The sequence below is a fragment of the Myotis yumanensis genome, unplaced genomic scaffold (genome assembly GCF_028538775.1).
Source record: "Myotis yumanensis isolate MYYU_CA2020_CCGP unplaced genomic scaffold, mMyoYum1.0.hap1 SCAF_7, whole genome shotgun sequence".
NCBI classification, from domain to species: Eukaryota; Metazoa; Chordata; class Mammalia; order Chiroptera; family Vespertilionidae; genus Myotis; species Myotis yumanensis.
In genome coordinates, this window is record NW_027223758.1 from 64,808,875 (window position 1) to 64,821,672 (window position 12,798).

Sequence of the window (12,798 nt, forward strand, 5' to 3'; positions counted from 1 at the left end):
TGAAAGAGGGAGGGAAGGAAAAATAAAATTGTAACTACCCTTTGGCTTCAGCCTCAGCCTGAACCTCCCTGGAGACCCTGAGCTGGGCAGGGGAGGCTGGAAGGGCTGGAGGCTTCTCAGAGACAGTGTGCTGCTCTCTCATACCTTTGCTCCCTGCTAAGCATGGCATCAGAGCTATGATCCCCAACTGCTGGCTTCCGGAGTGGCGGGATGGGGGAGTGGGCCGCACCCTAGGTTACACGGTAGCCCAGGGAGAGAAGGTGCTGGAGCAGAACTCCACTTTCCCATCAAGTCAGGCCCAGCTTGCATTCTGCTTGCCACCTAGAATGACCTTGTCTCTACACTAGGGACTCACACTGTACCACTGGGCACACTTGGCCCTGTGGCTTCTCCTCTCTCTGAGGATGAAGCCTGAGGCCTGTCTGAAGCAGGGCCCCTGGGTCCCTTGATCTGGCTCCTGCCTACCCCTTGGGCTTGCTCTCTTCTGGCATACTCCCTGCCCCCCCCCCACTCCCTCCCGCCCTCCCCCGCCCTCCTCGCCCACACCAGCCTCTCTCTGCAGCTCCGAGACCAAAGCTGATGCCCTCAGGACCTGCCTCCCCTCTCCAGGAACACACATCCTCAGGTCATTATGGCTCCTCCCACCACTGGGGTCTCAGACAGACCCTCCAAGGTCCCTGCCTAAAGTTGCCCTCCCAGTCTCCTAGCCCGGATTACTCTGACTTGTCTGCTTTCCAGCATCCCTCACTTCCTAGAAGGATCTTGTTTACTGCCTGAATTATCACTGTCCCTTCCCAGTACGAAGTGAGCGTCAACAACCATCTTTCAATGTTACACCCTTGCCCCCAGGGACAGGGCCTGGCACCAAGTGGCTTAAAGCAGATGTTTAGGGTTAGGTTACCCAAGTCTTTGCCAAATCCAGACTGCTTGAAGCCTCCGAAGGGAGCGGCCACGTCGGTCTTGTTGTACGTGTTGATGAACACAGTGCCTGCCTCCAGCTTGTCACTGACGTACAGGGCTTTGCCGATGTCCCTGGTGAAGACGCCAGAGGCCAGGCCAAATTCTGTGGCATTGGCCCGAGACAGCACAGTGTCCATGTCGCTGCAGGGAAAATCCAGAAAGAACTTGGTGAAGGAGGGTTGGAAGACAGCGTTGGATATGGGATTCAGGGAGACCTGCATCCTCTCCCCCAAGGGGAGCCTGGCCCCCTCCAAGTTTCCCACCACTCAGGACCTTCTGAGGAGAAACGTGGAGGAGACAGGGCAGCAGAGAGAAGGGGACAAAGTTAAAGAGAAGAGGAAGGACAGAGTTGGATTTGCACAGTCGGCCACAAGGACCCTTCGGGTCACCAAGGGTGAGTCCCTCACTTTACAGACAGGGGGAGAGGGGCCCGGAGGAGGCTGGTGAGGCCCCCACCACACAGTGAAGTGCACATGCATTGGGTATCCCCCAGGGAGCCATGGCCAGGTGACCCTTGAAGATTTAGCACAATATTTGCTCGGTAGACGGCAGAAAAGCACCTTATTCTAATACAATCAGAATGTGATGGTAATTTTTATAATTTTTTGAAAGTATAGTGCATTAGGAGGAGATGTCATTTTGTAATCTATCCAAAGGCTCTTCTCTGAAAAATAACAGTCCATAAAAAGAAAGTGTGGTAGTTCAAATATGGCCATAGAAGCCAATCCCTCTCCCTTTCAACCTGGCTGGCCTTGGTGAGTTGCTGGGCCAAAAGAACATGGTGAAAATTAGGTTCTAGGATTTCTGAGGCTGATCAATGGGTCTTGGGAAGCCTTGAAACATCCACCCAGCTTCAGTGTGGGAGGCCCTGAGGCTGCCATGGGGGAGAGAGCCTTCAGGGAGGCCGGGCCCACTCAAAGACAACCACTCCAGGTATCGCCACTGAGTCCCGGACCTGGGACAGAGCAGAGGCGGTCAGCCCCTAACCAGATTGCAGATTTACGAGTGAAATAAATAACTGTCACTATTCCAAGCCACTGTCTTGGGGTGGTTTATTACACAGCAGTAGATGATGAGGACACAGCCCAAACACACCAGGAGAGACATCCAAAGGCTGAGGAATGCTCACTTGGGGACCCAAATCCCTGCCAGTGCCCTGGGGCTCTCCTCACCTCAGTGGTTGACATGGCCTCGGCAGGCAGCCGGGCTGCATCCACAGCCCCCCACCTGTCTGAGTTCCCTTCCTGAGTTCCCACAAGCTCATGTGGAGAACCCGTAACACGTGGCAAGACATCAGGCTCTTGAGAGACAAAAGCAGGATTCCCTACCCATCGGCAAACCGAGAGATGACCATGACAGGCCCGAAGGACTCTTCCTTGGCTATGAACATGTGGTCCTCCACGTCCGTGAAAACGGTTGGCTCGAAAAAGAAACCTGTGGGGGAGACAGAGGCCCACGGCATGGGGAAGCCCTCCTCCAGCAGCCTCTCCCCGCCAGGCTGGGTCCCACCAGCCACACGCACATCCCACTCCAGCAATGCCACGTGTGATACCTGTACGGTGATGCCACAGTCTGTGCATGGCTTTCCTGTCCCAGACATGTGAGCTCACTTCAGCCTCACAACCCTTTCAACTAAACGCCGCTGAGGAAAATGAGGCTAAGAGTTGGTCTATGATAAAGCTGACATTGGGGTTCAAGTCTGTCCAAGACCAGCACAGAAGCTCCAGACTATGACAAAGACTTGGGTTTTTCTGGTGACATGCGCTCCTGTGCCCCTGGAGCAGGCAGTCTAAGGGGAAGCAGCACAAACAGTCCATACCTGTGGCTCCTGCCCCTCTGGCTCTGCTGACTTAATCAAATGGAAGGTTCTAGAGATACTGGTGTGTGTGTCTGGGATCAGGTTGGTTCTGGGGCCGCTGTGATGATGTGATGGACTTGGTACCCTTGAGTTTGAAGGGCCTGGGGGACATGCAGGTGGAGGTGTCCAGGTGGTCAGGAATCCTGAGTGAAAAGGAGCCTGGAGACAGATATTTGGGAGCATCCGAGCCATTGCTGAGAGTGAGGTCCTCTAGGGCCGTGGTCGGCAAACTGCGGCTCGCAAGCCACATGCGGCTCTTTGGCCCCTTGAGTGTGGCTTTCCACAAAATACCACGTGCAGGCACGCACATACAGTGCAATTGAAACTTCATGGCCCATGCGCAGAAGTCGGTATTTTGTGGAAGAGCCGGTATTTTGTGGAAGAGCCATACGCAAGGGGCCAAAGAGCCACATGTGGCTCGCCAGCCTCGGTTTGCCAAGCTGCAGTTTGCCAACCACTGCTCTAGGAAAAGTGTCTAACATGAGAAGTGCTTCAAACTCAGGACAGACCTGGGGATCTACCTCCATTTAAGAGGGAGCTTCCAGCAAAGAGCAACTGCCAAGAAGTAATGGCCAAAGATAGGAAAACCACGCACTCCAGGGCCATGGAACCCACGGGAGGAAAGAATGTCAAGGATGCAGTGACGTTAGTGGCAAGTCAGAGTCCACTACAATATAGATTAAACCAGCCTTCACCTTGCCAGTCCCACACCTGGTGTGGCAGGTGTCCAGCTAGCCAAGGCCACCCCATCCAAGAGATTGCATGGGGCCTGAGACCTGGGAGTCTGATTGTGCAGGCACCAGGCCTTCACATACCTCCTGTTAGAGCTGAGCAAGAAACCACAGGCCATGCTGCCTGCTGCCTCAGCTTGCCCAAGTGCGCCTGCAGTGCTCTGACTGACCTGGCCGAGGGACTGGATTCCCACCGCAGACCAGAGTGGCCCCTTCCTTCACGCCGCGCTGGCAGTACTCTATCAGCTTCCGGAGGTGGGCCTGGTGATTCTGCGGCCCGTGGTTGGTGTCCCGGTCTAGAGGGTTGCCAATCTTCATCTTCTTCACCTCTTCTACCTGCGGAAAGTCCTCCCAGTCAGGTCTCACTCAGCGGCTGCAGTTTCTGACTTTGATCAGTAACTGACCCCCTTCCCATGTTTGCATTTTCAGGACCAACCATTGGCCCCGGAAGAAAGTCCACACGCCAGTTTCTGGCACTCAGGACATTCCATATTCTTGTTCCCAGCCTGCCTCCCAGGCTGAAATCCAGTATGCTACGTGCAAGGAGACCCGAGCCCAGTGTCAGATGAACTGGGAAACACAGTTGTGCAGGGATATGGGTGAATGGAAAAGAGAGGCAGGTGTGCCTATGAGTGAGGGAGGCCGGGCTGGGGGCAGCACAGTCTCTACACTGGTCCTGCACCCAGCTTCATGGACTAAGAAACTGAAGGAAGGCTTATCCTGGGAGTCCAGTATATGCAATGCCCTGGTAACAAGGTGGGACAGGCGCTGAGTGGAATGGAGAAGCCTGAGACTTGAGTCCACCCCGCTCACCCCCACTTCTGCCTGCTTCAGAATCGAACTTGAAGGCCCCCTTCTCCAGGAAGCCAACATACAAGTAGGTCTGGGCTTTGCTACCTAGAGATGACCTGGGTCTCCTCAAGGGGTGTACCAGATGTACTTGCCGATTCTGGGGCTGGGATGGGGAGAGACAGAAAAGATCGGGGTGTGGGATGCTGTGGTAGGAAAAGGAATTCAGGTGAACATAGCCATCATGTGGGTGTGGAAGGGCAGCACTGGATAGTCAGGGCTCTAGGCTAGAGTCAGCACCTCCCGTTATTATCACCCGCTCCCCAGCTCCTTCCTTGGTTTCCTAAGACGGAGCAAGGACATCTCTGCCCTAACTGTAGCCTCTTCGAGGTAAAACCCGACTGGCCTCCTCCCCTGTGGCCAGGGCCACTTCACTCCTGTGCAGGCTCCATACCCCCAGCCCAGCCTAATAGGATGCAGGAGGCATTCAGTCCCCAACCCCTGCCCTCCGGCCAGGGCCCCTTAGCTCCTCTGACGGTCCTGAAGAGTCCCCAAGTCAGGAGAAGGCCTCGCTTGCTCCTGCCTGGCCACCCAACTGCTCCCCTGTCTCCCCAGGACAGCAAGAGCAACCTTGCGGCGTCTCCTGGATGTGCAGCTCACTCCCTGCGTTTGGGAATCCGAGCCCTGCCCTCCCCCAGTGGAGCTGAGTGAGCTCCACTCTCGCTCTCGGGAGTCCTGCCATGGGCCCTGCACCCGAGCACAAACTGCAGAACAGAGAGAACCGCGAGGACAAGGATGAGCCACCCAACGTAGTCGCCAAGTGCTCCCGCTGACCTGGCAACTCACCGCAGATGTGTGACAAGCTCAGGCGAACCTGGGCTGGTGTCCACGCTGCCAACCCACAGGAGCGTGGGCTGCGTGAGCAGCTGTCATCTCCAGCTACTAGGTTTGGGAGTAGTTACACTCCCCAAAGCTGTTACACTCCCTTTTAGAAAATCGGTCCCTTTCTTCACCGCCTTTCCCATTTTCACCCAAGTATTCAAGATCTTCTCCAGGAGCGCCTTCCTAACAGCAGTCCCACCCTCTCCCCAGCCTACTCTCTCTCTTTTCCTTGCTTCCTAAACACAGTTTGTTTAAACCTGCACATAGAGGCTGTGCCCCCAGCATCCCCTTTCGTATCCACTGGGATTCGATTTTTCTCTCCATGACAGGAAGGCAGAGGGGCTCTTGGCTGAAGCTGAGCCAACCAGAGCTCCCCACGCCCTGCTAGGTCTGAATGGATCCGGGTGGACCAGAGACCCGGAGCCACCAGCCCGCACTCTTCCCCACAGCCTTTTCCAACAGCATTGCCGGGGAAAGAGTGATTCTCCTTTCTATATCTATGCTGTGAGAAGGTAAGAGATGCTGTCAGCCCCCACCCATCCCCTTTACTGTGGGCACCCCCTCCACAGCGGCTGTGAGAGGTGGCTGCTGACAGGTCTCAGAGCTGACAGGGGCTGCCTCCTCCAGCCGGTGGACAGGCCACAGTCAACAACTGTTGACAGGAGACAAGAGCCTGGCCCCTCAACCCCAGGGGCACACTTGCGTGGTGTCACTTGTGCTCCAAATCTCCTGTCTGTGGGTCAGGCAGGACGTCCCCAAGGCTGGACGTCACCCGAGACCACGTCCTCCATCCCCCTTCCCTCCTGGACCCTGGCATCTCCCAGGCTTCATGTGAGAGCTCACCTTTGGTAGGCCACATGGATTCCTGGCTCAGGCCCCACTGCTAGGGACCTGGCCCAAGATAAACCCTTTGTGTTTATGTCAATCCCAGCTGCTGGGTTTCTAAAATAATAAAATCCAGTGAAACTCGATACAGCTCCCCTGTTCCAGGTGGCTGGTGCCCAGCTCCACCTGGCCCAGCCCCAGCAGCCAGGTGACTGCCCCGATGCACTAGCACCGCTGAGGCCCAGTGGCGGAACTTACCACCTTCTGCACAAACTGGTCGTGTATTGAGTCCTCTACGAAGAGCCGGCCCGCTGCAATGCAGTTCTCGCCTTTGTTGAAGAAGACGGAGCTCATCCCCTTCGGCACATAGACAAGAATGCTGGGTTACAGCTGCTCCCAGAGGTGCTGGCTCTCCACTCCCTCTGGGCCCCGGTACCCGCTTCATACAGGAAAGGGGAGGAATGCCCGTGTCCTGACCTCCTGAGGTGGCCAGGCCCAGCCATCGCTGGGCACATGCACTGTACCCATTCCTCAGTCACCTTGAGAGGAGAGGCAAAGGGCAACCTGCCCTGGGGGACAAGGCCTATGTCCATGTTGCAGAGAGTGGAGGAGAAGAGGAAGCGAAGTGGAGTGAGCCAGGGGACCCTGCACACTGGATGGGCTCCCCGGGGTGACTCAAGGGGAGTCAGAGCCCACACCCTTGGAGTTGAGCCTGGCAAGTCTGTTAGCATGGAGTGGGCAGCAGAGGGTGGGCAAAGGCAGGCAGCCAGCCCACCGTGGAAGGGATGGGTTGCCAGCCCAGCCTGAGGGAACTCCTGGCAGGAGTCCAGGATAAGTGTGCACACAGGCCCAGGGGAGCCTGCTTTTGGGACCTGAGGAGCTCCATGTGGGGGACCAGGGGAGGGGCGAGAGGCTGGCTGTGCGGCTCTCCTGAAAGCTGGGACTGCCTGGCCCCAGATCCTGGGCCAAGATCTTGAGCTGAGGGGCTGGCCTCCCTTGGTTTCCCCATCTGGTGAGGCTGGGCTCCCTTCCGTGTCTGTGCTGGGTATCACATCACCCTCCACGGTACAACAGGGCTGAGAGGGGGGTGGGGCCATATCTGGGCGCCTGGCTGAACAGGGCCTTACTGTTCAGCCAGGGGACTGACTGAGGCATAACAATAACAGGGGGCCATACTAACGTAAGAAGAACTGATGCACGGCCCCTGCCACGTGCGGCCACCATTCTAAGTCCTTCAGGCATAACCGCTTGTTTAATCCTTGTAACAGCCATAGGAGGAAGGTCTACTATCCTCCCATGGTACACGTGAGACCACAGAGGCCTAGGAAGGTTAAGCATTTTGCCCGAGACTTCCCAGTGAGCCTGTGGCAGAGCTGGGCAAGTGTGGACACAGCCGAAGGCTGGGGTGGATCGCTGTCAGCAGGGCTGTGCCCGGGCCCAGGGCTCTGCCTTGCTTTTCTGGGGCAGGAAAGGTTGCCGCGCTGGTTCCAGCGCGTTTCCTGATCCAGGAGGCTGATTCCCGTTATCCTTACAGCTTGGGAAACTGGCTTTAGAGGGTATACGTCATTTCTTGTCCCCAAGACCCCTCCCGGCCACAGTCTATGCTTGTGGTGACACCACAGTTTAGGTTAAATGTGTAAGTTTGACTGAAGAATCAGAGAAAGCCTCCTCCCCACATCGCTCCCTATTCGCTCCCTCGCCCCACAGGCCAGCCCTCACCATCTGCACAGCCTTGCTGAGGTCACAGTCAGCAAAGATGATGAGGGGTGACTTCCCACCGAGCTCCAGGGACACCTTCTTCACGTTGCTCAGGGCACAGCTGAAAGAAACAGTGTAGGTGGGGTTGGGTCCATGAGATGGGTACACAGGGCTCGAGGAAGGGGGGGCCAAGGGCAGCTCCAAAGCATGCTTCACTTGCAGAGGAGTAGAGGGAGCTCCGTGGGAGACCAGGCCCAGCACCTTCCCCACTCCTCCCTGGCCAACTACTCCTTGCTGCCACCCTGACTCACTGGCTTCCATTGTGCTTCCTCCTCTTCCAACAGAGCCCACACCCACCTCAGGCCTTGTTCTCACTGCTCCCCCTTCTGGTCACTCCTTCTTCAGATGTCCCTGAAGCTCATTTCTCACTTCCTGCAGGCCTCTACTCCCAAGCCGTCTTTTTAGGGTGCCTGCTCTGACAGCCCCATGTAAAACCCAAGCTCCCGTCACCACGGTGCCTTTGTCTGACCCCATCCACCTGAGCCTAAGGCCCGCCGGAGTGGGCAGGCATTTGTCTGAGCATGAACTAGGTGTTCCATGTCAAACTAATAAATCAGACACAGAGTCATTCCCTTCTGGCGCAGCTGTAGTACTGTCGGGCTTTTAATGATGGTGCCAACAGGGAGTAGCTGGGGGTCCTGTGCCTGCTGCCTCAGTGGACACGAAACGGACCTACTGATACTGTCCTCAGTGGACTGGGCCAGAGGAAAACAAGGCATCACACAGGGCAGGGGGCTCCTCGCTCAGGACTGACTGCAGAAGGAGGACTCCCCTGTTTCAGGCACCAGCCACGGGGGCTTGGAGAGGATCCCGGGAAGACAGCAGCCGCAGAGCCACGGATGCTGCCCACCAAACCCTTCTTCCCCGGAGTTCTCAGAGCGGACATTCCTGAGTCCTCCCTCTGCACTTTCACACGCGCCTTTGGACGTGACTGTCACCTACATGAAGAGACTGGCCAGCTTTAGAACCAGAAGAGGTAAATGAACTGCTACGACTACTGGCAGTTACCTCCCCTGCTTTGTCATCCGTCTGTCTGCCTGTCCATCCTTCAGTCCCTCGCTCTCTCCACCGTCCTTCTCTTCAATACCAAGGCTTGCTCTGCTGCACTCAAAATGAATCAGAACAGCCGGCCCTGCCTGGTGCATCACAGGCTGCAACATCAGCCTCTACTGGCCCTAAAGACATGACCCACCAGCCAACTGGCTGTGGCTCCTGACCCAAAAGTGGACGTTACACAAGGCCATTGTGATTGGCACAAGCATGGTGCCCACTTGAGAAGGGGGTCGCGGCCCAGGCTGGCTCTCAGAGGGCTTGTGCAGGGCTGAGGGGCACAGAGAGGCTCGTGGAGTTGTGGGGTCAAGGGCTTCAGAACTGACCCAGGGAAAGAGCTCTATCCCAGGCGCTCCGCAGCCACCGGAGCTCCAGCATCCCACCCATCCAAGTGAGCACCACGAGCAGCTACCACCAGCCACACCAAGAGTGTGCCACGCACTAGAAATCAGAGCCCACGTTAGCCTGGCCTGTGGGCACTGCGCGCACATGGAGGCTGAGGAGCAGGATCGAGCTCACGCACAGCACCGTCCAGTGCCAGACGCCAGGACCAGCGCCACATGGCGGCCTCTCCCACACCCCCCCACCACCTACCTTTTCATGATGTGCTTTCCCACCTCTGTGGAGCCTGTGAACCCAATTTTTCGCACATCAGGATGGTCTGAGAGTCTCTGGCCAACCAACGAGCCTGCGGGTGGGAGTAGGCGGGGGAGGGGAGGGAGTCAGGGTGGTCTCCGAGGTGCTGGGGTGAAGAGGCATGAGCCCCTTTACCCTCAGGTCCACCCCGAGGCCACAACTCTGGGCCATGTTCTGTGTGCTTAGCACTGACGGTTCCTGAGGTTCTCTGGGTCTTGCTCCCTGTTAGGGCATAATTATATCTTCTCAAAATCCATACTGTATAGATGTAGATGTGAACAAAATCAACTCCATCTCTGTGTCCTGGATTTCATTTCATTGTTAAGCTTCATGCTGTGGCCTTTGACCAAACTCACTGTCTTTAGCAAGTATACCAAAGCTTTCTAGACGATTATCTGTGTTCCTTAAATGTCGCCATAAATATCTTTGTTAGTAACAGCCGTGAATGGCGTGACAACTGAGATAAATATCAAAGTGGTAATAGCATCTATTATAAACAATCACCTATCACAAGACCACCAGGAGGTACGGACCCAGGTGCTATTGCATCCTTCGACCCTTTAGCCCAGTGGTTCCCAACCTTCCTAATGCCGCGACCCTTTAATACAGTTCCTCATGTTGTGGTGACCCCCAACCATAAAATTATTTTTGTTGCTACTTCATAATTGTAATTTTGCTACTGTTATGAATCGTAATGTAAATATCTGATATGCAGGATGTATTTTCATTGTTGCAAATTAAACATAATTAAAGCATAGTGATTAATCACAAAAACAATATGTAATTATATATGTGTTTTCCGATGGTCTTAGGCGACCCCTGTGAAAGGGTCGTTCGACCCCCAAAGGGGTCTCGACCCACAGGTTGAGAACAGCTGCTTTAGCCTGTCAGTTTTTAGTGCCCGAGTTATACTATAAAAAGTACAGTAACGGGTCTGTGCAGAGTTGCTGGGTCGTCCCTTCCACTCTGACCCACTCTTTCCATAAGTAAATTACCCTCCAGTAAATTCTGTTATATCTATGGAGTGGCCTGCTTCATCTTTGGGTCTGAAGATACCTCCTCGCTATGGTGGCCATTACCTTTGCCTACTGTTGGAATATGTGATGAAGCCCTGACCCCCAGTTTTTCAGATGTGACTGTATTTGGAGACAGGCTTTTTAAAGAGGTAATCAAGGTAAAATGAGGTCATCAACCAATCCAATCAGGGTTGTGATGCCTAACACAATCCGACTGGTGTCCTTACAAGAGCAGGTTAGATAGGCACACACAGCGGAAAGGTCCTGAGAAGCCTCAGAAGGAACCAACCCTTCTCACACTTTGATCTTAGACTTTTAGCCTCCAGAACTATGAGAAAGATATGTCTGTGTATTTTTAAATTTATTGATTTTGAAAGAGAAAGAGAGAAAGAGAGAGATTGATTTGTTGTTCCACTTATTCATATATACATTCATTGATTGATTCTTGTATGTGCCCTGACCAGGGATCAAACCTACAACCTTGGTGTATCAGGGCGAGGCTCTAACCAACTGAGCTACTCAGCCAGGGCTCAATGCCTATTGTTTAAGGCCCCCAGTCTGTGGCACTTTGTTACGACAGCCCAAGCAAACTCATACAGTCCACATGTAGCTTTCAACCTATCAAGGTAGACACCCAAGGGTGCAGGCACCCAGATTTCCAGCTTTTACAGGGTCTCCAGCAGAGACCCAAGGATTGCCTGGCCTGGCTGTGGGGGTGATGGTGCCCCAGCATCACAGACTCCAAAAGGCCTTCCTTGGGGATGTAGCCTGGCCAGGAGGGCCCCAGGCATGGAGAGACTGGGTGTGGAGGGCCCAGGTATGCAGACCCAGGCATTCACTACCCCACCTGTTTGGAATGCTTGGAAACTAGCTTGGCCCTTATCCCACGGCCTTCCCCTTTACCGCAAGCCCTGCATAAACCTTGTCCCCAAATGTGGCTAATTCCTATTCACCCTCAGATCCCCTTTTCAATTAGGCTCCAGGGTCACCCCTCCCCCTTCCCACTGGCTTTGCACTGGGCTGCTCACCTGCCAGGGCACATAATGCAGCAGGCCCTGTTCTGACCAAGTGTATCTCCAGCTGCCTGGAGCCCTGGATCCCCCAGATGCCCATGTCCCCATTCACACCCTTACCAGATCCTGGGAGGATGTTGATCACGCCCTTGGGAATGCCAGCCTTCAAGGTCAGCTCTGCAAACTTCAAGGCTGTGAGTGGGGTCACCTAAGGAGGCAGGAAAGAAGATTGGGTCAGAAGGGATTGGGAAGTGGGGCTCTGCCCTCTTCTCCCAGCAGCTTAGGTCACAAGCAGGGAGGGGCAGCCATGGCAGGAAGACCTCTGGGGGAAGCCATGTTCATGCCTCATCATAGTGGCACCACCAACCAGTCAGCTTCCCTCATGCTCCAGCTGGGAGCCAAGAACAGGGCTTGCTAACCCCGGTACCTTTCGGCACCTTCTCCTGGCAGGGCTTCAGCCCCTCAGCCAGGCCTGGACCCCTTTCTGCATGTGTCACTGTTTACACTGAGCCATCAGGGAGTGCAGAGTCTGAGGACTGCCCAGCAGGGCATCATACTCAGAGGGCTGCAGGGCATACCCACTTCCTGCTTCCTCAGAAAAAATGGCTCCTTCTCTGGCTATGGTGCCACCTTAGTTACCCACATGCTGGGCTCTGACAGCATCTCAGCCAAGGAGAGCCTGGTGCTCCAGAGTCCAGCTGTGACTCTGATAACCACTCCACTGCTGGGGGTGGTGTCCTGCCCTTGACCAGGCAGCAATTGACCTTCTAGAGGAAGAGGGAACTAATTGGTGACCCAGGTAACTCTCCTGTCTAGGTAAGGCTATGCCCCACCCACCACCAGGCCTCAGGCTCAGGGCCCGGATCTGTGGGGTGTGGGCCCTGGGAAGGTCTTCATGTTTCCAAAGGCAGTGGGCTAGTGAGGGGGTCTTCCAGGGACAAAGCCGCCCCCCATACAAAGGGGAGAGGCTGAGGGTCCTCTCAGGAGGTTGTTGTGATGCTTAAATAAGCACATGCATGTAAATGACTACTAGTATTAATTCGTTATTTACGTTAAAATGCTCAAGGAGTGCCTAACTCCAGGCACTATAATACTACAAATGTCTACTATCATTATTTTTTTTACCTTTATATCCTTGGGGCCAAATTGCCCCAAAGAAGCTGGGGAAGTGAGAAACCTCCTGGGCCCACTGTTGAGAGCAGCCTGCTGGTGCACCTCACATTCTGTTCCTGACTCCCCTGAAGGCAGCAGGGAGGGGGCTGTTACTGTCAACGCACAGA

General features: G+C 55.0%; 1 protein-coding gene across 2 annotated transcripts in view; it reads right to left on the reverse strand.

The window, feature by feature from the left end:
- Positions 1 to 12,798, reverse strand: part of ALDH1L1 (aldehyde dehydrogenase 1 family member L1) — a 50,658-nt gene that overhangs the window by 1,214 nt on the left and 36,646 nt on the right. For both annotated transcript variants that reach the window (XM_070420726.1, XM_070420727.1), the window contains exons 16-22: positions 11,639 to 11,726; positions 9,448 to 9,541; positions 7,765 to 7,864; positions 6,304 to 6,402; positions 3,720 to 3,885; positions 2,289 to 2,394; positions 902 to 1,101 (exon numbers count right to left, since the gene is read on the reverse strand). In XM_070420726.1, the coding sequence (XP_070276827.1) occupies positions 902 to 1,101; positions 2,289 to 2,394; positions 3,720 to 3,885; positions 6,304 to 6,402; positions 7,765 to 7,864; positions 9,448 to 9,541; positions 11,639 to 11,726 (853 nt within the window). The remainder of the gene's footprint in view (positions 1 to 901; positions 1,102 to 2,288; positions 2,395 to 3,719; positions 3,886 to 6,303; positions 6,403 to 7,764; positions 7,865 to 9,447; positions 9,542 to 11,638; positions 11,727 to 12,798) is intronic.